General features: G+C 35.7%; 4 protein-coding genes, 1 long non-coding RNA gene and 1 other non-coding gene across 11 annotated transcripts; 3 read left to right on the top strand and 3 right to left on the bottom strand.

Moving 5' to 3' along the window:
- Positions 1-1,070: 1,070 nt before the first annotated feature.
- Positions 1,071-8,465, top strand: LOC111794792 (hippocampus abundant transcript-like protein 1). Of its 3 annotated transcripts, none has more exons than XR_002815132.1 (14): positions 1,071-1,321; positions 1,390-1,501; positions 2,736-2,848; positions 2,932-3,054; positions 3,152-3,357; positions 3,659-3,734; positions 4,042-4,128; positions 4,201-4,281; positions 4,366-4,398; positions 5,341-5,378; positions 5,783-5,824; positions 5,906-5,984; positions 8,022-8,092; positions 8,180-8,245. XR_002815132.1 is itself a non-coding variant. In XM_023676930.1 (14 exons), exons 1-14 carry the CDS (start codon positions 1,151-1,153, stop codon positions 8,246-8,248), a joined length of 1,317 nt encoding a protein of 438 aa, XP_023532698.1. In that variant the 5' UTR covers positions 1,071-1,150; the 3' UTR covers positions 8,249-8,465. The 3 variants fall into 3 exon arrangements, 2 of the variants coding, with proteins under 2 accessions (XP_023532698.1, XP_023532699.1); XM_023676930.1 differs by having other exon boundaries at positions 5,341-5,394; positions 8,180-8,465; XM_023676931.1 differs by lacking the exons at positions 5,906-5,984; positions 8,022-8,092; positions 8,180-8,245 and having other exon boundaries at positions 5,341-5,435; positions 5,753-5,824.
- A 396-nt stretch (positions 8,466-8,861) lies between these two features.
- On the bottom strand, positions 8,862-9,012 carry LOC111796267. The gene has a single exon (XR_002815314.1). It is a non-coding gene; the product is annotated as a U4 spliceosomal RNA (small nuclear RNA).
- A 1,005-nt stretch (positions 9,013-10,017) lies between these two features.
- Positions 10,018-12,585, top strand: LOC111794375 (F-box protein SKIP23-like). The gene is made up of 2 exons (XM_023676346.1): positions 10,018-11,404; positions 12,155-12,585. Exons 1-2 carry the CDS (start codon positions 10,229-10,231, stop codon positions 12,158-12,160), a joined length of 1,182 nt encoding a protein of 393 aa, XP_023532114.1. The 5' UTR covers positions 10,018-10,228; the 3' UTR covers positions 12,161-12,585.
- An 809-nt stretch (positions 12,586-13,394) lies between these two features.
- LOC111795579 (rop guanine nucleotide exchange factor 1-like) lies at positions 13,395-16,384 on the bottom strand. 2 transcript variants are annotated; one of them, XM_023678086.1, is made up of 6 exons: positions 16,311-16,384; positions 15,851-16,205; positions 15,611-15,727; positions 14,988-15,520; positions 14,365-14,718; positions 13,824-14,264 (listed from the first exon to the last, which is right to left on the bottom strand). In XM_023678086.1, the coding sequence occupies exons 2-6, from the start codon at positions 16,122-16,124 to the stop codon at positions 13,824-13,826; spliced, it is 1,719 nt and encodes a 572-aa protein (XP_023533854.1). In that variant the 5' UTR covers positions 16,125-16,205; positions 16,311-16,384. The 2 variants fall into 2 exon arrangements, with proteins under 2 accessions (XP_023533855.1, XP_023533854.1); XM_023678087.1 differs by lacking the exon at positions 16,311-16,384 and having other exon boundaries at positions 13,395-14,264; positions 15,851-16,124.
- Positions 16,385-22,828: 6,444 nt separating this feature from the next.
- LOC111794338 lies at positions 22,829-25,944 on the bottom strand. 3 transcript variants are annotated; one of them, XR_002815075.1, is made up of 4 exons: positions 25,817-25,944; positions 24,491-24,575; positions 23,406-23,461; positions 22,829-23,203 (listed from the first exon to the last, which is right to left on the bottom strand). It is a non-coding gene; the product is annotated as an uncharacterized LOC111794338 (long non-coding RNA). The 3 variants fall into 3 exon arrangements; XR_002815073.1 differs by lacking the exon at positions 23,406-23,461; XR_002815074.1 differs by lacking the exon at positions 22,829-23,203 and having other exon boundaries at positions 23,210-23,461.
- On the top strand, positions 23,469-26,163 carry LOC111794337 (PTI1-like tyrosine-protein kinase 2). Its single transcript, XM_023676292.1, has 6 exons — positions 23,469-23,780; positions 23,878-23,987; positions 24,070-24,829; positions 25,472-25,705; positions 25,819-25,965; positions 26,056-26,163. Exons 1-6 carry the CDS (start codon positions 23,568-23,570, stop codon positions 26,113-26,115), a joined length of 1,524 nt encoding a protein of 507 aa, XP_023532060.1. The 5' UTR covers positions 23,469-23,567; the 3' UTR covers positions 26,116-26,163.
- Positions 26,164-26,467: the final 304 nt, after the last annotated feature.

Raw genomic sequence — 26,467 nt, 5'->3', positions numbered from 1 at the left:
TTAAGTATATACATTTTCTAGATATTTAATTACAAGCCTCATATCTTATAGTTCATTAAATATATAATCATTAAAACTACGTGTAAGTGAATATAATAATTAAATATCATGGTATAGAATATTCATATTCATATATTTCTTTGTGAACGGTTTTAATAAAATAATTTATAATAATTACAAAATGAGTCGGTCAGCGAGAAAATGGGAACAGTGGCTTAAGCTGTTAGGTGTAGGCGTTTTCCAGAGGTGGAATCTTCGAGTTCTTTCTATTTGACCCGAAACTGATCGATCTAGCCATGAGCAGGTTGAAGAGAGCTCCAACAAGCCTTGGAGGATCGAACCCACGTATGTGGCAAAATACGGGAATGACTTGTGGCTAAGGAGGCCAACCAAGATCGTATATAGCTGGTTTCCCGCGAAATCTATTTCAGTAGAGCGTATGATGTCGATGGCTCGAGGTAGAGCACTCAATGGGCTAGGGTGGCCCCATTTCGCCTTACCAACCCCAGGGAAACTCTAAATACAGGCCTAGATCATTTGTACAGACAGACTTTTGGGGTACTAAGATCCAAAGTCGAGAGGGAAACAACCCAGATCGTACACTAAGGTCTCTAAGCAATCACTTAGTATAAAAGGAAGTGATCGAGCGATGACAACCAGGAGGTGGGCTTGGAAGCAGTCATCCTTTGAAGAAAGCGTAATAGTATTATAAAGATAATAACCAAATATTTAAAATATTTATTAATTATTAATAACAAATAATTAATAATAAGGTTTAGAACATAAATCATAAACCGTTCAAAGTGTTCAAATGACCTGAGAACTCGACTAACTCAGACTAATCAATCTAAATTGTGATTGTTGGAGGTCGTTGTCATTGCTGTCATTATTGTAGCGAATGTTGGAGGTAGATGTCATTATTTTTTTCGAGTGTTACGATAGTTGGAAAAATAATTTTAAAATAATTATAATCACCACATGAGAAAATAATTTTTTTTTTTTTTTTTTCAAAAAGGAAAGGACCATATAATTATTAAATAGGAAAAGATAAGGTAAACAAAAACCCCAGCCCCACTCCTGCTCCTACTCCACTTTCCTCTCTGTTTCTTCTTCATTATCAAGAGCTCCGGAAAGAACCAGAGAATCGGAGATGGAGGAGGTAATAAGCCAACTCCGCCACCTGTTGGCGACGGTGCTTCTCGCCGGATTCAGCTACGCCGTGGTTATTCCGACCATAGTGGACGTAACCACCGACGCTCTGTGTCTCGGCCACCAAGACCAGTGTCCCCTCGTCTTCTACCTCACCGGCTTCCAAGACGCAGTGAGTCTATAATTGCATTTAATTTTTTGCGCATTTTTCTTTTAAATAACAGGAAAAAAAAAATACAGATAATTGGATTTGGAGCAATGATCATGACGCCATGGATTGGGAGCTTATCCGATAAATACGGAAGGAAAAATCTGCTAACACTTCCCATCCTTCTCTCTGCCATTCCAATAGGTACTCGACCTCTCTCGTTTTATTATTATTATTTTTTCGATTTGGGTCGGGTTGAATTTTTAAAAAATAAAAAAATTGAGTCAGTTCGTGGGGTTGACTTTTTTAAGTCGAGTCAACCCAACCAACTCAAAAATAAAGTTACAACTCTATCATACAACAGATAGATTGATGTTAATGAGTGGTCGACCTAATGTTTGCACAACATTATTGAAAAATAATTCAGAATTTTTTCTTTTTCTTTTTTTTTTTTTATTGAGAGGAATTTTTTAATTTAAAATTTGGGCTCGTTCGTGGGTTGACATTTTTTAGGTTAAGTCAACTCAACTAGCTCGAAAGTTATCATTCTATACTTCGTAATTAAATTAATGTTAATGTGTTGAATGGTAAATATTTGATATTTTAATTTTATGAGATTTTAATTATTTCTCTAATAAAATTATTGGTAGGAAATAGTTTATTTTCAATTTATTTTGAAAATAAAATAACTGAAAACCACAGATATAGAGATAAATATATATATAAAAAATTAATATGACAAATAAATTCCGACAAATGGTCAAATAAAATTAGGTTTTAATTTTTTTAGTTATAAATTTATTATGATAAATTAAGTTTCAAGCTAATTATAGAGGAATAAATTATCTAAAAGGTGATTTATTTTAATATTAGAGAGAATATTCTAATAGATGATTTTTTTTAATATTAATTTTAAAAAAATTAAAATAAAAAACAAAATAGTAATTAAATATGATCATTTCAATTTGGATAATTTAATAAAATTTAAAACCAGTCTTCGTTAATTTATTGTTAATATCTTTTTTATAAGTTTTTATTTAAATAATTAATAACTATGTCCACTTTCAACATAAAATTGATATTTTATTTTTTAATATTTAAATAGAATAAAAGTTTTGAATTAAATTATGTTTAGATGTCAAAGTCATTAATTCGGCCCAATACGAGGTGAAAGACATATATATATATATATATATATATATTGACAAATTTTCATAATTATTAGAAGACAAAATTTAATGAATTAATAAATTTTAATTTTGAAATTTATCCTACTCCAACTTTTAAATATTAATTTAATTAAATTAATTAATTATTTTAACTTAAAGTTTTAAAATATATAATTTAATTATTTTGTTAAAAAATGTTATTTAAAAGTAAAATAAAAAATTATTATTTATAATTATTTTGAATCTTATAAACTCATTTGTTTCTTTAGCGATATTGGCATTTGGAAGAAGTAAGAGTTTCTTCTACGCATACTATGTGGTGAGGACTTTTACCGCCGCGCTCACCGGCGGCACCTTAAGCTCCCTCGCTCTCGCTTACGCGGTACTTGAATCTCCGTCTCCGCCAGATCTTCCATAGCAAGAATGTGACTGAAATCGAAACTCTCCTCGCTTTTTTCTTCTCAGGCTGACAAAGTTCTAGTGGATCAGCGATTATCTGCATTCGGAATCGTATCGGCAGTTTTTTCTGGCTCTTACTTGTGCGGAAACTTGGCGGCTCGATTCCTTTCAATCGACTCGATCTTTCAGGTTCTTCGTTCGATTAGGTTTCGTTTTAGATCGTTTGATTTGAATTTGAGTTCTGATTTAGTGTTTTTGGTTATGGATTTGGCTGTTTTGTAATTAGGTCGCTGTTTGCGCGTCGTTGTTTACGATTGCGTATGTGAGGATTTTTCTAGAAGAAAGTGTTTCGAATAAAATGGATCTGTTGTCTCGGCCGATTTTGAAGACGGAGGAAGACTGCGACGGTGCCGATAATGTTCCTCGATTGCCTCCGTCTACGGCCAAAACAATCCCCTCCTTCAAGGAAATCACTTCGTTGCTTGGAAGAAGGTAATTAATTCTCAATTTTTATTTTTTTGTGGATTTAAGTAATTTAATTTTGAATTTTATTTCTCATTTATTTTGGCGGGAATAAAAAAATATATATATTTTCAATCCTAATAAAAATTATTTAAAAAAAATTCTAAATGAATAATCCTAAATTTACTTTAAAAATATTCTATAAATTATAATATAATTAAAATGTTTAATAGTGCGTAAATAATTTTACGTTTCTGTTGTCGTTTTACTCCTCGTTGTTATCTACTTACATTAATCTCGCCATATTTTAAGTGTTGTGTCGTGTTTTTAGCTCAACATTTTCGCGAACGTTAGCAGTCTGTTTCTTCAACAGCATAGCTTTGGGTTGGACACAAGCATCGATATTGGTACACTTTCTTTCTCCCAACTTTTACAACTAATACAACATTAAATGTTACATATTTTAGACAACCTAGGAAGCTTATGTATTTCTAGATAAAATGTGAGTTTGTTTATCTCAATTTACCGAGTTCAAAATGTCTTTGATTACATAAGCTCAATCCTCCGATTATGATACCATCTGATTTTTTGAAAACTGAGTCTATAAATCCTTTTTTTGTCGGTGAGTTTTCAAATTTTTTCTTAAAAAATGAAACGTGAATCATACGTTTTCCTAATAGTTTTGTTAAATTGAATTATGATAAATTGGTGTAGTACTACTTCAAGGCTCGTTTTCTCTCCAACAAAGATCAATTTGCTAGCTTATTGATACTCATTGGGGCTTTTGGAGCTATTTCGCAGGTACGTTTTTTCAACGTCAAATTATAAGTTTAGCCTCTAAATAATGGAGCTCTGTCTGTAACTACTTTGCAGTCGATTGTGGCATCGTCTTTATCAGCTGTGATCGGGGATAAAAACTTGCTTTCAGTCGCTCTCTTTGCCACCTTTATAAATGTATATAGACTATTATATTTGCTTAATACGTTTATCTAAAACTTCCTAATTTTAGTCATCTGACCATTTTGCCCTTTCATGCAGTTGTTAATCTTAAGCATTGCTTGGTCATTTTGGGTAATTCCTCCCCCATCTCTATTGAAAGTATATTATAAACGAGGTGTTTCTAACCTAATCTTAAACTTTTAAGGTCGTACCTATTATTTAAGGATCGTATGACATCTTATCTTAAGCAAGTTTCGTGGCACGTTAGTTGGTCGAGAGAAAATTATTTGTTGTATGACCCTGTGAATAATTTCTTGTGGAGGAGAGGATTCAAATCTCGAGTATATTTGTGAGATCTCACATTAGGAACGAAATATTCCTCAAGGGTGTAGAAACCTCTCCCTAACCGATGTATTTTAAAATCGTGAGGCTAATGACAATAACGCGCAAAAGTGGACAATATTGTTGAGAATTATTGGGAGTANTTTTTTTTTTTTTTTTTTTTTTTTTTTTTTTGTGAAATTTCTCGTTCCCACGTCACTCTGATTGTTGGATGAAAGTCCCACATCGGCTAATTTAGGGAACAATCGTGGGTTTATAATCAAGGAATCCTATCTCCATCGGGACGAGGCATTTGGGGGAAGCCCAAGCAAAGCCATAAGAGCTTATTCTCAAAGTAGACAATATCATACCATTGTGGAGAGTCGTGATTTCTAACATGGTATAGAGTCTTAGATTAGCAAATCCTCAAATGTTGAACAAAGTATTGTAAGCCTCGAATGTATAGTCAAAAAGTGACTAGAGTATCGAACAAAGAGTGTACTTTGTTCGAAGACTCCAAAAGAAGAAGAAAAAAAAAGGGAGTTGAATCTCGATTAGGGGGAGACATACTTTATTCGATGGGAGGTGTTGGATGAAAGTCCCACATTGGCTAACTAATAATCAATGAATACTATCTCCATTTGTATGAGGTCTTTTGGGGAAGCCCAGAGCATAGTCATAAGAGCTTATGCTCAAAGTGGACAATATCATACGATTGTGGAGAGTCGGATATAACATTTTAATTGAATGCAGGTTGTTTATGCTTCATCTACACTTTTTCTCCTAGCTTGGTGCGTAATGCCGGCAGTAAGTTAAATATAGTTTGGTATATATTTCAGTTATAAATATTNAATATCATACCATTGTGGAGAGTCGTGATTTCTAACATGGTATAGAGTCTTAGATTAGCAAATCCTCAAATGTTGAACAAAGTATTGTAAGCCTCGAATGTATAGTCAAAAAGTGACTAGAGTATCGAACAAAGAGTGTACTTTGTTCGAAGACTCCAAAAGAAGAAGAAAAAAAAAGGGAGTTGAATCTCGATTAGGGGGAGACATACTTTATTCGATGGGAGGTGTTGGATGAAAGTCCCACATTGGCTAACTAATAATCAATGAATACTATCTCCATTTGTATGAGGTCTTTTGGGGAAGCCCAGAGCATNTTGGGTTTTGAATGTATAGTTGTTAAACAGGCATGCAGTATTGCATCAAAGCAGGTTGAGGCTGAAGAACAGGTAAGTAAATGCTTCATTAAACAATACATTTCTTATTTCAACAAACTTTGATCTAAAATACTTAAATGTTTCCATCATTAGGGAAAAGCTCAAGGTTGCATTTTTGGCATTCAAAGCTTTGCTTACGCCATATCTCCGTTAGTTTTCAACCCTTTAACAGGTACATACTCTGAATGTTTGATTAATCCACCACACCTAAATGGTGTGAAAGTTATCTTATTTCTAATCAAATAAATTACAATGATATGGAAATAGTAATAAATGAAAAATTCATACCTATGGTAATAAGGCAAATATTAGATATTTGACTTATAATAAAATATCAAATATAATATATATTTTAAAATTTTCTACTTTATTTTAAAATTTTAAAAATACTCTTAGAAGGGTTTCGATTATACTTAAACNGATTAATCCACCACACCTAAATGGTGTGAAAGTTATCTTATTTCTAATCAAATAAATTACAATGATATGGAAATAGTAATAAATGAAAAATTCNAAGTGGACAATATCATACCATTGTGGAGAGTCGTGATTTCTAATGTAGTATTAGAGTCATGCCCTAAACTTAGCCATGTCAATAGATTGGCAAATCCTCAAATGTCGAACAAAGTATTGTGAGCCTCGAAGGCATAGTCAAAAAGTGACCAGAGTATCGAACAAATGGTGTACTTTGTCTGAAGACTCCAAGAGAAAAAAAAATAATAATNTAGATATTTGACTTATAATAAAATATCAAATATAATATATATTTTAAAATTTTCTACTTTATTTNTTTGTCTGAAGACTCCAAGAGAAAAAAAAATAATAATAATAAAAAGAGTTGAGCCTCATTAAGGGGAACATACTTTGTTCGAGGGGAGGTGTTGTATGAAAGTCTCACATCGGCTAATTCAGGGAATAATCATGGGTTTATAATCAATGAATACTATCTCCATTAGTATGAGGTCTTTTGGGGAAGCCCGTGGGAGGATTAATGTTGACAGAAGAGAGAGAGCACAACCCGATTGATGAGTAAAGAGATTCTTTGTCTTTGTTGGGAGTGTACTCTCTCTTCTTCCGTCAACCTGATTCTCATCTCTCTCATTGAAAGACCATATCGAGAAGTTGTTCGAGTCAAGGCTCAGAGTGCAAGTCGAAATTGAAAAATCGATGGCTCAATGAGTCTTAGTAGTTAAGTTTGCTTTGGATTTACAAACTCGTACAAGTTTTGATATCCTTACATAAGCAATGAGGTCGGAGATTCAAATTCTCGTTCCCACTGTTAGTACCGAATAATATTTACTATATTGCATAATTTAAAATCAATTGTAGTGGTTAAGATCTACCTCCAAGAATTTTGGTCAGGGGTAGCTTAGATTGTGACTCGTGACATTAATAATAAAAAATGTCAAATAACGTAATTTTGCTTTCACACTATATTTTGATTTTTTAATACAAATATCGTAATTTTAGTCAAATACAAATATTGATCTTAATTAAAAAGCATCCTCACAATAACTTATTATGAGGTTGCACATCCGTTAGAGAGGAGAGCAAAATATTCGTTATAAAAGTNATTCACGGTTACTAATTTGCTTCAAAAGTACACTTACGTTTTATTAATACTCTTTAAATTTTTTTAAAAAGTTAAGAAATACTAAAAAAAATTTAGCATCAATATATGGACGAAATTTGTCTATCTACATTCTCTAAATCGTCTCCCTTTTTAATTTCAAAGATACTAATGGNGCATCCTCACAATAACTTATTATGAGGTTGCACATCCGTTAGAGAGGAGAGCAAAATATTCGTTATAAAAGTGTGGAGGCAGAGCAAAGCATTCGTTATAAAAGTGTGGAAACATTTTCTTAGTAGATACGTTTTAAAAAATCGTGGGACTGACGACGATACGAAACAAGCAAAAGCGAACTGTTGNTGATCATGGGTTTATAAGCGAGGAATACTAACTCCATTGGTCTGAGGCCTTTTGGGGAAGCCCAAAGCAAAGCCATGAGAGTCGTGTTCGTCTAACAGTTTGTAGGTAGTTTTTGACCGTTTCATTCTATACCAAGATTATTTTTTAAACAAAGTATTAACAATTTTTATTTGAAATTGAAACGGGCGATAATGGATTTTGATATATATTTTTTTAATAAAGTGTAAAGTTAATGGATATACTGCAACAGTTCACTGACTCACTCAATTTTGTCAGCTCTTTTCTTATCCAAGAATGCTCCATTTCAGTTTCCTGGGTTCACTTTGTTGTGCCTCGGATTTTTTACAGTAAGATAAAATAAAATTTCACTTCAAAGTTGTGCAATTTATTACTATGCTTTTTACTTGAAATTCTCTTCATGCATTATTTTACAGTTGGTGGCCTTTGTATTGAGCCTTACAATCAAAGAAAACCCATCCATTTCAAGTGAACAAGATCCTTAATGATACCCTCTCCAAACAATCATCCATTTGGTCTTACACTACAATGGTACGACGTTTATATACCAAACTATATATATATATATATATATATATATATATTTTTATAATGTAAATTATTTTATTAAGGCTATATAAGGAATCCTAGCTTGTATGCTCGATTGTTTGTACGATCGGTAGGTAGATATATTCATAAATTAGAGGGTTCGATATCATTAATGTCTTCGACATCTTTTATAAATATCATAAAATGTGAATCATTTTTATAATTTATTTATTTACCGAAATATTGGTTAATATAGATATTGTGCCATTAGAAAATACAGCTGATTAACTATTGCTCATACACGAACATAGTCGAAGTTAACTTACAAGATACCGAGATACACGAACATAAATTGCATTTATCTGAAATTATTTAATAGAAAATCTTTGTTTTACTTAATTATTTTTCTTATTTTTAAATACTAAATATATATACACATGTATTTTATATGTATATTAGTGAGATTTTTATGTAAAAAAAATATAATTTTGTTATATAAGATATTTTCCTATGGTCGTTCGGTAAACAAGCCCCAAGAAAACAATAAAATTTAGGTGTGAATAATTGTAGGGCTTTACCCCGAAGGGAGCCCTTCCAGAAATTCTCGAAGGCCTGAGCCAAACCCAGGCCTAAGAGGGGGTTTGGAAATAGTTTTCAACCAGCAATTGACGCGCCTCGGTTAGAACCTCACTAGCTGCGTCATTGCCCCAAGCGCAAAGATGCTTGGCACACTAGCCCACGGTTTCCCTTTATAGTCCTAATGGGCCTTTTCATCTTCCAATCTTCCGATGTGGGACTCTCCAAAAATGCAAAATAATAATAATAAATAAATAAATACGTTTTTTTAATAATAATTTATAAATGTCTAAATTAATGGCCGTAAAATGAAGAAAATGAAGTATTACTTAGTCAAATCAAAATTAGGATTAGGTTTTTTTTAATTAAAAAATTCATTAGCAACATAGGTTTAAAAGAATATATAACTTGAGTCTGTCTACCATAGTTCGTGTTTTTATCGACTCTGTCTTGTAACAGCTCAAGCCTACTCCACCAACAGATATTGTCTACTTTGGCCTATTATGTATCGCTGTTAGCCTCACGGTTTTAAAATGCGTATGTTAGAGAAGTTTCCACACCTTCGTAAGAAATGTTTTGTTCTCCTCTCCGACCGATGTGGGATCTCATAATCTATCCCCTTTAGACCCAGCATCCTCGCCGGCATGCTGCTCGGTGTCTGGCTCTAATACCATTTGTAATGGCTCAAGCCCACCGCTAGCAAATATTGTTTACTTTTGTCCGTTACGTATCACCATCAGTCTCACAATTTTAAAACACGTTTCTTAGGGGAGAGATTTCCACACCCTCATAAGGAATGCTTTGTTCCCTCTCCAAACAGTGGGTTTTAGCTGTTACATGTCTATCATCATCAGCTCCTCCGATCGTCCTAGTCACAGTCGTCAAGTCTCATGTTTTTAGCCTCCTCACACAGTGGCGAATATCATAACTTCTCTGATTACCCGATCGTTATTCTTTCTCCCTGATCTTAACCTCCAATAGTCTCGACACACAATATTCAAGCTGAACTGTACAAATGGACATAAAATGGTTATCTCGTAAGCCTTGTTTAGTAATCTTACATGGTCTATCATAATCGCTCGTCTTATTCATACAATTTATCGCCCGTTATAGCTTTACTTATTTCGATCATAATAATTCATGACCTACAAGATAACCCTAAATCCCCCAAATCTCTTGATTAAGCCATAAAGTCATAGTAATAGAAATTTCATGCTTCCAATCATGAACATCCCGCCCAATGCCATCGATCGGCAACCGATCGTCAGAAACCTATAAAATGGGATTTCATCACGCACACTGCAAGTGTTTCTTCATTACCAATTTTCGTTCTCACCTTCCAGATTTTAATCAAATCATCCATGGCGGATTGGTCTCTTCTCCCCAAGGATCTCCTCTATCTCATTGCCCAATGTTTCGCAACTCCTTTCGACGCGATGCGTTTTCGATCGGTCTGTTCCTCCTGGAGATCCGTCGTCTCCCCCAGACGCCATAGATCACCAGGTCGATTCCCATTTCTTCCAAATCACGGCATTTCAGACACTACGTGGGGTTTCTATCTCACTAAACGCTCCGTATTTCGTATTGGATCTCCTATGGATCGATCAACGGCGCATTCAAACGACTGGTTGATCAAGGTCGAAGAAGATGTGTACGGAAGGAATAAGCTAGCAAATCCGCTGTCTAAGTCTAGCTACACTCCATTGCCGAAAAATTTCCCCAAGGTATTGGACTTGTTGATTTTTCCGGCTTTTGAACTCTGTCAGGAATATGTGTTGCATTACCTTAATTTTTGGCCTGTGAGTAATCGGACTGGCGATGCCAGTGACTTGTATAGGGAGAAGGTCGCTTATAAGTGTTTGAATTACGATGGCAGTGAATTTGTTTTGATTACTATTCATGTTTCTGGAAAATTGGCTATGTTTAAGTCGGGGGATGGGCGGTGGAGTATGATCCCTCACTCTGTGTTGCCTTATGATGATGTGATGCTGTTTAAAGGGGAGTTCTATGCGGTTGATAATTCTGGGGCCACCTTCCTGGTGGAATCTCAAGATAAAATCACTTTGGTGGCTGAACCTGTATTTGGTGGTGACAAGAAGATTTTGGTGGAATCCAATGGTGAGCTGTTCTTGGTCGATATGTACTTAACCATAGACTCCAAAGAGAATTTTGTTTTGGATGATGAAAATCCTGAAAGTATTCTACATGAAAAAACAGTTGGGTTTAAGGTTTTCAAGCTGAGAGATGATGGAAGTAAGAAGTGGATTGTGGTCCGTGACTTGGGTGACACGATACTGTTCTTGGGTGAAAATTGCTCTTTTTCTGCATCAGCTTCAGGATTATCTCGTTGTAAAGGAAATTGCATAGTCTTTATTGACGGTTTCCCCTGTCCCTTTGAGGAAGACGATGGTGAGTTTAAGGGTAGTGACATTTCTATATTTTACTTGGAGGATGGAAGCATATCGCCTTTATCTCGCCACGCTGAGTATTCATTGTTGTTCTGGCCACCCCCATCTTGGATCACATCCATGTCAGGAGTAAGTATCGTTCAATCTCAAGCTTCATTGCGTTTTTCCATCCTGTTTCAGTTTAGTAAATCTCTTCTTTTTTTCACTTTCCCACTGAAACATTGCATCCTGCATAATGATTTTTGTTGGGTGAATAAGCTAGTAGCTTGGTTCCCCTCTCCCATCGATGTGGGATCTCACAATCCATTCCTCCTTAGGGGTCCAGCGTTCTCGCTGGCACACCGCTCGGTGTCTAGCTCTGATATCATTTGTCACAGCCCAAGCCCATTGCTAGTAGATATTGTCCGCTTTGGCCTGTTATGTACCACCGTCAGCCTCGTGGTTTTAAAACACGTCTACTAGGAAGAGGTTTCACATCTGATAAGGAATGCTTTGTTCCCCTCTCTAACCAACGTGGGATCTCACACTTGGTTGATTCATGGGAACTAAGCATTATTGTATTCAAAATATGTTACCAAAATAGACGTGAAAGTCTGACCTCTTCCCTCGAAAAATAGTGGTGGGAGATTTTGCACCTTTTCTTCTGCTTTTAGAATTCATCTCAGTAGCAAAAGGGAAAACGGAAGTAGCTGTGCAGTTATCAGAAGAGCTCTTGCCTTTGAAAATGGATGCTTCATGTAGACTCTCTTAGGATCAGATATGAGAAATCAATTTCTTGTTCTTTTAGCTAAAACGTGATAAACCAATTTCAATGTAATTGCATATTGATATTGGGTACCCAAACAAGTAACGATTCTTGCCTATCTAATGTGTTGTCAGATTTAGCAGCAGTGGCCTACAATCCTGCAGTCTGTTCAATCTGTGTCATGGTTGTCATACTTCATTCCATCTTTCATCTGAAGGTGAAACCTGAAATTTACACGGGAGTTTACAGGTAAGCTGTTCATAAATAAAGTGTTTACTTCATTGATTTGAATACAGTTACTTTGGAGTTCGTTGCTACTGCTTTTGCTAACCTTCCATGGATGTGGATAGAGGATCTTGATGATGAGCCTGTAAATTCCTTTTCCTTGCATTAGATAAATTGAATCTTGTAATTGAGCCTAATTTTATACTTGTAATTGAGCCTTCCTCCATCTGATGTGAACTTTGATGATATGTGAACCATTTTCTGAACTCCTTTGGTGTCAGTGAACCTATCTATTGAAAAAATGGAGATGGAAATGATTTTCATTTCCTATAGTCTGATATCTCACAAGCCACTTTGGTAACCAAACATAATGATAATCTCGTGAAAAGAGCGGTCAATGATATGCATGCAAGTTGACTTGAACATTAACAGATAGCCATAAATTTCATTTATCAATAAGATGTATAATTTACGTGTCGAATGGTTAAAATTTGACCATTGTGATGATTTTTAACGTAAAATAGTATTAAAGTGGTTGTATAACTCGTTGATATTATATTTTGTTCATTGTAATTGAATGTTTTACGAAGTGTTTAACATGTACTACCTTCCTCATGTCTAGAGTACATCGTAATTGAATATTTTTATGCTCAAAGGATGGTAGTACATCGTAATTGAATATTTTTATGCTCAAAGGATGGTAGTACATCGTAATTGAATATTTTTATGCTCAAAGGATGGTAGTACATCGTAATTGAATATTTTTATGCTCAAAGGATGGTAGTACATCGTAATTGAATATTTTTATGCTCAAAGGATGGTAGTACATCGTAATTGAATATTTTTATGCTCAAAGGATGGTAGTACATCGTAATTGAATATTTTTATGCTCAAAGGATGGTAGTACATCGTAATTGAATATTTTTATGCTCAAAGGATGGTAGTACATCGTAATTGAATATTTTTATGCTCAAAGGATGTGGTGGATGGTTCATTGATATGCTAGACAATCGAACAAAATCATATATGATCTGAGTTTCTTCGAGCTCACTTTGTTATATGAATGGATTCTCTATACAAAAGCCTTGATACTCCAAAGAAAAACAATGAAATGAGAGTGAGAGTTGTGAATAGAGTTGAGCAAAAAACAGGCCAAGAACAGACTAGAAATTGGAATGTGGGCTGGAGGAGTTTGCAATGATTTCCAAGGGCAATTCCAAAAGCTTCACAAGAGAACAATTATGATCATCTTGCTTCTAAAGACAGCCATCCCTAATAGTTTTTATAGTGGGAAGAAGAAGAAAAAGAAGAAGAAGAAAGCCATTCTAATCCCAAAAATATTCCTCTAGGACTCTGTCAATCGCCTCGTGCTTGTTCCTAAGGCTGAAAAAGCTGACACCAAATTCACTTTTTTGGACACATTGCAAATAATTACATTAGAGCATATAAGAAATGTATAGCAAAAATTCTCTCTCCTTCTAAGACTGTCTCTTCTACATTTCTAATGGCCAAGTAATTTACAGTAGGGTATGCAGAGTTTCTTGTTTAGATATCATAATGGACCACTGTCAAACATTATCAGTCTCGTTCTGGAGTGACTCCAGAAATTCTTCTACCACTGAGGTTCCCAGCATATGACCAAATTTTCTCATTACCAGCAGCTTGGCTGTGTTTGTCAGGTCTTAGAACATCTGGTGTTTCTTTGACGCTGCTTCTTTTTACAGTTGGGGATGGGGAGAGTCTTTCTGGGCTTCCTTCAATGGGAGTAGAGGAGCAGAAAGTTGGAGTTCCAAATGGAGAAGCAAATGGGCTGTGGTGGATTGAGAAGGGGCTGGGAGACATACGTTTCTGGATTGGAAGGCCACCCAAACCTCTGTTGAAAAGGGAGATCGACTCTGCTTCGACACATTGTTTGATTGCGTCGTCGACGTATAGAACGTCGTCGATACGTGCCATGATGTTGAAAGCCAAACTCTCCATCACCCTTGAGTAGCTTTCGAGAATTGACTGCCCCACATCCTGCAGGGAAGTTTTTGGCATTAGACAAGGCCATTTTCAATGGTTTTAGTATTCCAGAGAGTTGCAGAGAGCTAAACTATAAAGGAATTGAAAGAATTACTTTGTTATATTGGATTTTGGCCATGTCCAATGCTGTCTGTGGTAACCCTGGAAATCTTAGTCTTAGACTTTCAAGCAGTGTCTCTGCTCTCCGGGCCATATTGTGACTTTTCCCAGGGACAGCAACCATACCTTTCACCTTCCCACTCCAAGTTGGTCGTCTTCCCGTGCTGCGGTGACCACTTCTTTTCTGGTCTTTTAGCCTCCAAATATGAACCGATGCCTCAATCCTGTTCGCTATTTCCAGCGTGTGATGCTCCGATGAAAGGTCTAAGCAATCGAGGAGACATTCGGGCGAGAAGTGGTCGGCGGTTATGTAGCGATAAACGATATCTCCCAAGCAAGCTTTTCCACTCTATTCAACATGTGGAGAGAAAAGAAAAGGAAAACTAATCATCATATACTTGTTTCTTAATCAGATGAACAATGGGTATCAGAGGTACATGAAGACCGGATTATTTGATTCTTATAAAACATTGAATCATGCCAATGATGAACAACAACAGGCATCAAGAACTCATTGAACTTTCCCATTTGTGATCAAAAGTTATAAAGAACATCAGGAGCAGATATGAATATATGAAGGGCTAACATAGAAATTCAAGCTGAGTTGCAAACGCTTACCCTGGGCAAAGTTTCCATGTAAGCAGTAGGAACTTCCATTTCTGCAAGAACATTACTATTGATTGCCATGGCTGCTTTGAGTATTTGATTAGTACAATCCCTGCATTGCTGCAGCCTCTTTCTTGCATCTTCAGACAAACCATCTGCAGGAACTTTAGGGCATGGAAGCCACCACTTATCTTCTTGCCTAATCGAAGGCCTCCCACCGGGCAGGAAGTCGTTGTTACAGTCGTTCAAGTCACCAAGAACTATCCCTCGATCAACATACCAAAATTCCGTATGGCAAAACCCATCAAGCATAGCGAGAAGCATCGCATCGAGCTTCTTCAACGCCGGGAGGTTCATATGCAAGTCCGAGCGTGGTTTCGACATCATTACTTCATAAGTACCTCCGGCGGGGAACGGCTGAACCGTAGGAACAAGCTCTACAATGGAATCACAAACACATAGAAGCCATTCCATTTCTCTATGCCACATTGCCCTTTTTTGTGGCGCTAGTGGCTCCAATCTCCATAGTTCACCAAATACAGTAGCTGAAATTGGTATCAGAAATGTTCATAAGCACACTACAGAATGAATACATTGTTACAATTACTTGAAAGAGGATCAAATGGAAGATCTACCAGAGAGATTGGTGATGGCATTTGAGATAGCCAGGGCGGTGCAAACCCCTTTCCCTCCTCCTGACATGTCTTCACCAAGGAGGAGTTTCGCAAATCTCTCCTTCATCATCTCAACTTCTGCACAAAACACAACGAGAGATAAGATTGAGATCTCCAATAAAGAAAATGAGTGAGTTCTGATCTTAATAGTACATTCCTGATCTGATAATGCAGCAGCTAAAAGAGAGACGAAAAAATTACCAGATAAATCATCGTCTCGTTTCTTAGCCTTCCCATCCCAAACAAGAACATCCTTCCCTCCGATCACCGGCAAGGAAACCGGCGGCGGAAAGCAAAAATTACCAGAAACAGGATGTGGCGAGGACGCCATAGAACTGGAAGCCCCTTCTCCATCAAACCTCCTGCACGAGAAGCTACTACAACTCTCCGATTCACTCACATCCGCACTCAAACTGTAGCTACCACACCGGTCGCTCAGTTGGTCGGAGCCGTCGTCGGAGGACACACTAGCCATCTCCAAGAGCCACTCTCAGACGCACATTCGTTGATGCAGAACAAAGAGACGAAGAAAAATGAATGCCGGAATCGTCTGAAACTGAAACAAACAGAGAATAACTTACAGAAGAAACGATAATGGATCGTTAAAAGAGAGAAGAAAAAAAAGAACAAAAAGGAATGGAAACTCGTCTGTGGTTCTTACTCCCACTGAACTCTCTCTACAAAAAAGCCATCGGTGTGATGATAACGATGGAGGAGAGAGAGAGAGAGAGAGAGAAGGAAAAGCAAAAGCGACGCCGTTTGGAGCAGCTTTGTCTTTCCGTAACAGTAGGTCTTTGCACCCGACACGCCTCGTTTACTCCTGGGCCCCACCGTTATAATTTCAACCATTCCGTTTTTTGCCAGGCTGGACTATTAGCGATGACGTGGATTTTTATTTTTATTTTTATAAATACCTTTTTAATGCTCGTGATTAGCATTATTTAATTTTCCATATGAAATATTATTTTATTTTATCCACTTCATATTATTCTAAAAAGATTTGGAAAATGCTTCGAAAGGGGTAGGCTAGCTGTACATTCCGCCCCTTAGTCTAGACATTTTGGCGTAAGTTGGAGTCGATCTCGTGACTAAGATATTCACACCAAAGGCCACGTAATTAGTTCTCGTGGAACCTCTTGCGAATCATTAGGTCGAAATTTTTTCAGTTAGATTACTTTTTAGATTTATTAAAAGTACAAAAACTAAATTTTAATAGATACTAAACTATTTTTATTTATTTTGGTGGATTAATTCTTTTTATATAACTTTTATAATATTATATAAAAAAAATATTATTGAAGTTAACTCATTTCAAGATTTATTGAAACTAGATACTAAATTTAAGTAATAATTCAATTAAAGCATGCAAATATAAATGATGTTTCATTTGAATTATAGAAACCGTCAATTACCTCTAAATTGAACGGTATTTATTTAGTTCATGATATTTAAATTTAAACTGTGCCTCTATATATAGTATATGATGTCACAAACATTAAATACAATTTTTTGAATTATATATTCATGGTAATGAAATAAATTTTATTAATCTAAATTTATTTATTTATGTATTTATTTTAAATATCCGTAACGTTGCCGAGTATAACATTAAATTTGGGCGCGCACCCAATTCAATACGCGATTTATTAGAAACGGCAGTTTCCCATCCCATGATCAGCCAATTAATCGGCAATCAAATCAATTATGGACCGCTGATATTTTGCCGATCCGAGTTCGCATCGCCGTGGAGTGGCGGAGAAACCGCTCCGTTACGAGTTGTAGCATATAATAGACTTTGACCTAGAAAGTCAATCCGCCACTTGTCGAGATCTGAGTCATCCTACGAGAATCAGACGGCTGAAAATGGGCCGTTTCGATTCGTACACACTGTTTATACGTAACGCTGCCGTACTTTTTATAATGTATTTTATTTTATTTTTTAAAATAAGAATTTATAAGAGATTATTAGTGTTTTTAGGCTAATGTTTAATTTAGGTTATAATAATTTAAATTTTATGAGAGGGAGAAAAGGGTAATTTGCCTCCACAACCAACGTTTTATAAAACGAGCTGATATGGCTCCAAATTAGTTCGAGACTCGACCTACAACGACTATCAAATCAAATCATCCGAGTAAGAAATAAACGTATTGAATGTAACAGTCCAAGCCCACCTTATTATACTATCACAATCCACTCTTGTTTCGGGGCCCAGCGTTCTCGTTGGCACTCATTCCTCTCTCGAATCGATGTGAGATCTAACAATCTACCCCTTTCGAGGCTTAACGTTATTATTGGCACACCATCTAGTATCTAACTCTGATACCATTTATAACAGCCCAAACCCACAATTAACAGATATGGTCATTTTTTAATATCATCCAATGCTGAATTAGTAAGTGCGTTTACCTCAAGTTGATCTCTACACATGACATTCAATTAACGTTACATGTAGTGAGACATTCATATCCATAACATTGACCTCCCGACTCTCCTTTTAGGTCAAGTCAACGAGCTTGCTAGGGCACGAAGGTGCACTTGTAAGTCTCGTTAGTCACCTCAATTTAGTTAGATTAGCTCAAAGTCCATCTTTTGACATTCGACCATGATATTAGATACTGCTAAGTTGCTCGAGAGGTGGCGATAGACTAACGTGATCTACACACCATCGATCAGCTCCTTGATAATAATTAAAAAAAAAATAGGGGGTGACGTGTAGGACCACATAGACAAAAGTGGGGCCCAAAGGCCAGGTCGGATGGTCGGGGAAGATTAATTTTGGAGGCAAGCAGTCTTTGGACCCACAATGTTTTGATTCGTGAGATTAGATCACAGCCGTCCATCTCTGATACCCCAACGTGGTGGGTCCCACTTTCATTCATTGCTCATGCTCTTCGTCTTGTCGCTATCCTTCTCTTTTTACCAATTGTTGAATAATTATTATTTTTTTTCATTTCTTTTTTAAATGTTTGATTAAATAATTGTTTATTCATTTTTTATCCAAAGTTATTAAATTTTTATTAATATATCAAATGCTTTATCCAATTTTTCATATTAATAATTCTCTTTATTTTATAAGATGAATTTCTAATGTGATGTAAATAAAATTTTGAAATTTTAATGTTTTTAAAATTTTTGAAAACGTTATATACACTCATCACAATCGCACTTTGATGGCAGCGGACTTGCGATTGTGTAACACTTACTTCTCAGCAGCAAGCGAGTTAAGCCTATTCGTTCTTGCATCGTCTATGGTCAAACGACGTATGCTCGAGCCTCTGGCCCCGGTTCAAGAAGAAAGTTTTAGAAAACGAGGGCAGAGAGATTTCGAAAGAGAGTTTTGAAAGTAAGATTTGAGAAATTGAAATTGGTGTTGTATGAGAATGTAAGCAAAAGGCAACAACAAAGGCTTACTGCATATAACTATCGGGTACGTAGAAGTTGACAACTAGTCATATTCCCCTAAAGTACATTTTGGGGCATTTTTTCCCAGGCGGGTGTAGACGTGATTCTGGTGAACGGTCATACACCCCTGTATTGACCCGATATGAAATGGTAAAGGCCTATCTAAAATGAAAGCATGAGAAAGGGGTTTGGAACGGGCACAATCATAGGCAACACGTCTTGGACAAGCATGACTATGACATCTTCCCCCACTCAATTGGTTGACGTCCCTGTTAACCGACTCGAACAAGCAAGACTGGGACATCTGTCATGCAGCCATAAGCAACATGTAAATTATGATAGGTCAATAATTACTTGTCCCAACTATTTAAGTACGAGTGATGTGTTAGGTATGAATTGAGTTAATTTCGTCTAATTAATATTATTTTGAAGTACGCTTTTTTTCGGAAAATATTTATTAAACTTTGAAACATCAATAAATTATATGTTTGGTTAAATATATTTGAACACTACATGCCCTAGGTAAACGTAGATCAATCAATCAACAAAACTATCTCTCTACTCAAGCCTCGAGTCATGAAAGATGTTGACCCTCATCCTCCTTCGCTCGTGGAAGGAAGTGGGATAGGGACAAAGAAGTCTTTCTCGTCTCCGTCTCTGTCCTCGTCCTCGTTTCCACCTCCTATTTTGTAACAGCCCAGACCTACGTCTAGTAGATATTGTCATTTTTGGGTTTTCTCTTACGGGCTTCCTCTCATGGCTTTAAAACGCGTCTGCTAGGGAAAGGTTTTCATACCTTTACAAAGGGTGTTTCGTTCTCCTCCCCAACCAATGTGGGATATCACATATTTCATTCATCGTCCCTGCGAAACTCCTCTCCTATCCCCGTTTAGTTAATAGAAAAGAATCTCTCTCCGCTCTCCAAGGGTGTTACCATTGAAAAGAAAATTAGAGAATTGACTCTTAAGTGAAAGATTATTATACCAGAACCACTAAGATGACAGAAAAACAAACTACCGAGAGAATAACTTCCGCCTCGATAATTACCTGTCGAGAGAGAAGAACTCATCTTTGACAATATTTTATTCATTCTTCTCTTTGCCATTTGAAGTACTACCGTCGTCTTCCCTTTCGAAAACATACTAGGCCCCTATGCTCTTTGCCAAAAACCCGACGCTTAGCCAAAATACACCATAGGTTTAATCAAATAAGACGTGGGCTCCTCGCTACTGCTCAAAGTAAGTAGATAGTCAATTCCGTGCAAGCTTACCGATCGGTTTCTTTTATCCCATTACAAAAATATTAAAAAAAAAAAAAAAATCATTTTTAGGGCAAGTCTTCAACTTGATTATTTTCTTTATTTCGTAGTAATTGCAATTAAGAATAAAAAATATCGGTGATATATTAAATACAAGGATTAGTATTTTAATTAATAAAATAAAGAAGCAAGGTAAAAGAAGAAAGCACGTGCGTCACGTGCGTGTTCTGTTACTGGTCATTGGTCAATGACCAAAATAAATAATTAACCATTTATTATTTCCCTATTCCAAATAAATAAATATATATATATATATATATATATATATATATATATCCCGCTTTAAAAATACCTTTAAATTTTGTATTTTATATAAGAAAATACTCTTAAAATTTTAAATTTTTAATAATATATTTAAATTTTTAAAAAATCTAAATATTATTTTTATGGTTAATATTTTGTTTAACAGTGTTTTAAAAATACCTTCGAATTAAAAAAAAAAAATCATTAATATTCTTCAATTTTTTTTAAAATTAATTCAAAAATACATTTATGGTTACCCTAACACATTTTACTTTTATAAAAAAAAAAAAAAATTTAAAATCTTACCGTCAATATATGGAAGAAAGTCATTTATCGATACCTCATATATAAACGTTTTAATTACTTTGAAAACTTTATTAATATTTTTGAAACGTGGTGACAAAAATATTTTTAAATATTAAAAAAAGATAAAACATTTTTGAAGTTTTTTTTAAAAATTTTAAAAATATTGAAAATTCAAATATTTTTCAATTTCAAGTTTATTTTTTAAATAAAATATTATCGGTTTCCATCTAAAACTAACGGTAAAGATATTTTTTTTTAATTATTTTTTAAAATTTAAGAATATTTTTTTTAGATAAAAGTTGTATTCAATTTTTAATTATTTAAAAGGAGGAATAAAGTTTGATTATTATTTTTTATATATAAGTTAAATAGCATTATTGAAGGTGGTATGTTGGGTTTGGTATAATAGAATTTATAGGGACTAACCACTAAAAGCATTTTTGACCGTTGAGACCAAAAAGAAAATAATAATAATAATAATTGAAACCAATGATATGAGCATAGTATAAAATTTTATAGTAATGTAATGTGGGCTGAAATTAATGCATCAAACAAATATTTATGGTTGGAGCATGCAACATTATTTGTCACATTATAATTTCATTCATTATTGTAAATACCACTAACTCTATTAATTGCTTCATATTCCTGTCAAGGGGTATTCTTGGAATTTCGAATTTCAATCCTTGCATTTAATTAATTTAACTTGAATTTCTTCTTTTTTAAAAAAATAAGAATTTTCTTTTTTAGGGCCAATATGAAGCCATTGAAGCCCACTTATGAAATGGGCCAAAAGCCCAATGGAAGCCCAAAAGTTTTCAATTCAAGAGATTCATTTGTTTCTAGTTCATCCATTTTTTTTTCTTTTCTTTTCTTTTATATTAAATAACCATAATATATATATATATATATATATATACAATTTCTTGGTCAAAGGTTTCTACTCTAAAACAAAAAATACGTTCATCGGAGTCCTTATTAGAACAATCATACGATTCAGTCTGTATGTGCAAATATTCTATTGAAAACAAATGGATTTACCAAATAAGAGTATACGGTGAAGCTAATAGATCCTTCGAGTATTATAAGTTTTGACTTATTTCTAAATGGTACAAACAACGAGAAGACTTAGATTCCATAAATATGTTCTTGTTGGTAGCAATGCTTATTACGAGCAAGTGTTTTTCTTACCAATATTGTCTCGCACAATTTCCTTACAGCTTGATGATTTAATTGAAGAATTTTAAGCCATTAATGCTCGTGTGATCGAGTGAACCACTCACTCATTAAAGGATTTGTCGATTCCTTTTCGATGTGAACGCTCTTATTTTGTGACAATGAGGTTGCTGCTCACATTGCATCCAATCCAGTGTTTCGTAAACGTAGAAATATATTGAGTTGGACTGTCATTTTGTATGCAATATAGTGGTGGGCGAACTCATCCGATTCCTACCTAGTTCGGTAGGCTCGTCAAGTGAAACTTAGTTGGATATGTATAAGTAATATTGCTTGAAGATGAATAAAAGCACTTTTGCACTTCACTCCCTGAACAGGTGAGGAAATGAATGTGCTATCAATGTAGAGTGATTGTTGGGGGAACCCTTTTAATGGAGGGTGTTGGCTGAATGAGACAATGATGATAATGCCATTACAGAAAGAAAGAAAAAAAAGGCTTAATTACCACTGCCATTGATGCACTGTCTAGATTTGCCTGTCCACTTGGACGATAATGGCTTGTTTATTCTTTTTGGATATTGTCCCTTTTATGTTCCCTCTCCAATCGACGTGGGATTTCACAATCCACCCCCCTCTCTCCGGGTCCAACATCCTCACTGGCAAACCGTCGAGATATTGTCTGCTTTGACCAGTTACGTATCGTCGTCAACCTCACGGTTTTCAAACGCGTCTACTAGGGAGAGGTTCCACACCCTTATAAGGAATGTTTTGTTTCCCTCTCCAATCGATGTGGAATTCACAATTGTCGGATGGAGTGGGGAACAAAACATTCCTTAGAAGGGTGTGAAACTCTCTCCCTAGTAGACATGTTTGAAAACCGTGAGTCTAACCGCGATAAGTAACAGACTAAAGCGGACGATATCTCCTAGCGGTGAGCTTGCGCTGTTACAATCGTTTTCTCTCTCTCTCTCCCTTCCTGTCCAGACAGTTTCATGTCCTTTTGGGGACTCCCACGCACCATGAACAATGGTGTAGCTCGACTGGTGACCGTACTGCTCTATTTTATCATTGCCATCTAGCCAGAAGCTGCTTCCTCCCTCCTTTTTTCCTGTAACAAATCATCAATGACAGTCACCATAGACAATATCCACCTTGATTAGCTCAAAGAGATCCAGACAGGTGTATAGTTGCCTTATCATTCCATGACCAATAAAAGGAATCAAAACTATGGAGAGATGATATGAAAAAGACAAGATGTGGGGTAAAGGAAGGTGATGTGATGTGAGAAAGACAGAAGAATAGAAGGGTACCCTTCAAGCTGTGATGGAATGGTTCATATGTAATCTACATTTGAAGTCTTTTAATGCTGTAGAGACAAGATCAAACAAAAATCATCAGAGTTGCAACCTAATAAGGTCTAGTGTTCATTCTGCTTAGAATAGGGATCAACTTTCTTCACTATCTTCTCAGAAATGTTGTCACTCATCAAGCCAAAGACTCGGAAGAGGAGGACGATCATCGTCGGTCTAAATTCTGACAATGGAAGCAGAGATATCCTCCTTTGGTTGCTTACGACACTCGTCAATCCGGGAGATTACGTTCTGGCTATTCATGTTCAAGAGCCAAATGATAGTTTCAATCCAAATACTTTCCACATCCATGAAGATATTTGCAAATCCAAGCAGGTATTTATCACCATTATCGGTCTTACTTGAATTACAGAAACTAATAAGCTGGCCTTCTCTATTGGGTTTCAACTGATTAGTTTTTTGGTTTTTTCAGGTCGATTTACAGGTTAAGGTAAGTGAAACCGCTCCTTATATTTCGAACTTAACCCGTCAAGTACGAGAAAGCTACGCCAGTATTTTGGTACTTGGATGTAGCCTTTCAAGGTATTGGATGAAACATATGAACTCTCCCTTTTAACCCTCTTTCCTTCTTCCTCTTAGTTTCTTATAAGGTCCTTTGCTGCAGACCTGATTATTCAGTTTTCAGTACCTGCCTAAAAGGCTTGCCTCCTACTTGCACTCTTATGGTGATGGACAATCTAGGCAAAATTCTATTTCAAAACCAAGGAACTTCGCAACAAGGCTCCGAAAGAGCGGTTTTACGATCTTCACATTCAGGATATCAACAAACTAATATCCGCGACCTACAGAAGAGTTCGACGCTACCCTCTTCTCTACAAGAAAATGAAAGACAGAAAATCTCCAAGAAAGCACAGCCATTTCTCAACTTTGCACCTCATGAACTGTTACCCAGTTCTAAATCACAGCAATATTCAACAAGAATCAAAAGGCAGTTTACATCAGAACAGCTCAACTATGCAACCAACAATTTAGATCCTGCAATGGTGATTGGTGAAGGTGGGCATAGCAAGGTGTATAGAGCTAACCTCGAAGACGGACAAGCAGCAGCAGTGAAAGTTCTAAGCTCGGATTCTCAATCTGACGACGTTGTTCAGGAAGTTGAAATCTTATCTAAGATAAAACATGAGAACATAGTTCAGTTTATTGGATTTTGTAGTGATAAAAACATGCAGGCAATTGTGTACAATTTGCTTAAAGGAAGCCTAAATCAATATCTAAGAAAACTGGAGTGGAAGGAGAGAGTGGGGATTGCAATTGGAGTAGCAAAAGCATTGAATCATCTTCATCATTCTTGCAACCCTCCAATCATCCACAGAGATGTAAAATCTTCAAACATCCTCCTCTTTGGTAACTTCCAACCCCAAGTAAGTCAATCACATTTCTAACCGTTGAGAATTGTTGGGAGGGAGTCTTATGGGCTAATTTAGGGGTTGATCATGAATTTATAAGTAAGGAATAGATCTCCCTTGGTATGAGGCCTTATGGGGAAGCTCAAAGCAAAATCATGAGAGCTTATGCTCAAAGTGGACAATATCATACCATTGTGGAGAGTCGTAATTCCTAACATGGTATCAGTGCCATGCCCTTAACTTAGCCATGTCAATAGAATTCTCAAGTATTGAACTTGCTAGCCTCGGAGATGTAGTCAAAAGTGACTCAAGTGTCGAACAAAAGATGTACTTTGTTCCAGAGCTCCAAAGAAAGGAGTCGAGTCTCGGTTAAGGAGAGGCTGTTCGAGGGCTACGTAGGCCTCAGAGGAGGCTCTATGGTATACTTTGTTCGAGGGAAAAATTGTTGGGAGGGAGTCCCACATTGGCTAATTTAGGAGTAGATCATGGATTTATAAGTAAGGAATAGATCACCATTGGTACGAGGCCTTTTCGGAAAGCCCAAAGCAAAGCCATGAGAGCTAGACAATATCATACCGTTGCTGAGAGTCGTAATTCCTAACACTAACCGTCTACATTTTCAAAATCACTGCTTAAATTTGGTGTTTCCATTCATAGTTAGCAGATTTTGGGGAAGCAACACAGCTCAAACAGTCTCAAAACGAACAATCCAACACAAAGCCATGCAAGATCGTTGGAACATTTGGATACTTAGCTCCAGAGTACATCATGTATGGAAAAATCGACGAGAAAATAGATATCTACTCCTATGGAGTTGTTCTTCTAGAACTCATCACAGGCAAAGAAGCGATTCAAACAAATCAGAACAGCCATGGAAGCTTGGTACTCTGGGTAATAACGAACAACAATAATTTCTACTGCAAATTACTNAAAAAAAAAAAAAAAAAAAAAAAAAAAAAAAAACACAGATCAATCAAATTCATGTTCGTCTCATTCACTTACAGGCAAGACCTCTACTCAGTTGCGGCCAAGGAAATCAACTAATTGACCCGAATTTGAAGAACTACAACAAGGAAGAAATGGAGGCAATGTTGATGGCGGCACGCCTCTGCCTGCTGGATTCTTCTTCGAGAAGGCCAACGATGAAAAAGGTAAAATTTCTGATTTCATCGGGGGATTCGATCAATGAGGTATTGTGCTTAGATTGATTTGAATGGAGTTGTTGCTTGTTTGTTCGGTAGATATTGAGGCTGTTTGAAGAACAAGGGTACCTGTTTAAGATGCAGAAGGTACAGAGATGAGCTCTTTAATGGCGGAATTACAAAGGAAGAAGGCCGATTTATGGAAAACATGGAAAATATTTGTTCATCGCCTATGTATAAAATATTTTCATTTTATTAATTTAAATTATTAAACTAATTTTAATTAAATTAAATTATCTATTTTTCAATCAATCTTAATATTATCCTCAAATAAATAACTTTAACACAATTATATAAAATAAAGCCAAAAAAAAAAGAAGAAGAAAATTAATTATTAATTAATTTTTTGAAATTACGACCATTAAATTGCTAAGAAATTAAATTGTTATAAAATTTCAAAATTTATTATAAATAAAAATTTTAAAACTAAAAAATTCAAAAAAAACAAAAA

The sequence above is a fragment of the Cucurbita pepo genome, chromosome LG05 (assembly GCF_002806865.2).
Source record: "Cucurbita pepo subsp. pepo cultivar mu-cu-16 chromosome LG05, ASM280686v2, whole genome shotgun sequence".
NCBI lineage: Eukaryota > Viridiplantae > Streptophyta > Magnoliopsida > Cucurbitales > Cucurbitaceae > Cucurbita > Cucurbita pepo.
Note: the sequence above shows the minus strand (reverse complement) of the source record. Positions and strands in the feature narration are given on the sequence as shown.

What these genes read in the sequence shown, in the direction of transcription:
- LOC111794792 (XM_023676930.1), top strand. Translation starts at nt 1,151, where the DNA reads ATGGAGGAGGTAATAAGCCAACTCCGCCACCTGTTGGCGACGGTGCTT. An exon ending in TCACCGGCTTCCAAGACGCA is followed by an intron (nt 1,322 to 1,389) that starts GTGAGTCTATAA and finishes AAAAAAATACAG; the next exon opens with ATAATTGGATTTGGAGCAAT. An exon ending in GGACACAAGCATCGATATTG is followed by an intron (nt 3,735 to 4,041) that starts GTACACTTTCTT and finishes AAATTGGTGTAG; the next exon opens with TACTACTTCAAGGCTCGTTT.
- LOC111794375 (XM_023676346.1), top strand. Translation starts at nt 10,229, where the DNA reads ATGGCGGATTGGTCTCTTCTCCCCAAGGATCTCCTCTATCTCATTGCC.
- LOC111795579 (XM_023678086.1), bottom strand. Translation starts at nt 16,124, where the DNA reads ATGGCTAGTGTGTCCTCCGACGACGGCTCCGACCAACTGAGCGACCGG. An exon ending in ACGAGACGATGATTTATCTG is followed by an intron (nt 15,728 to 15,850) that starts GTAATTTTTTCG and finishes TGTTTTGTGCAG; the next exon opens with AAGTTGAGATGATGAAGGAG. An exon ending in ACATGGAAACTTTGCCCAGG is followed by an intron (nt 14,719 to 14,987) that starts GTAAGCGTTTGC and finishes CATGTTGAATAG; the next exon opens with AGTGGAAAAGCTTGCTTGGG.
- LOC111794337 (XM_023676292.1), top strand. Translation starts at nt 23,568, where the DNA reads ATGTTGTCACTCATCAAGCCAAAGACTCGGAAGAGGAGGACGATCATC. An exon ending in TTGGTAACTTCCAACCCCAA is followed by an intron (nt 24,830 to 25,471) that starts GTAAGTCAATCA and finishes TTCCATTCATAG; the next exon opens with TTAGCAGATTTTGGGGAAGC. An exon ending in ATGGAAGCTTGGTACTCTGG is followed by an intron (nt 25,706 to 25,818) that starts GTAATAACGAAC and finishes ATTCACTTACAG; the next exon opens with GCAAGACCTCTACTCAGTTG.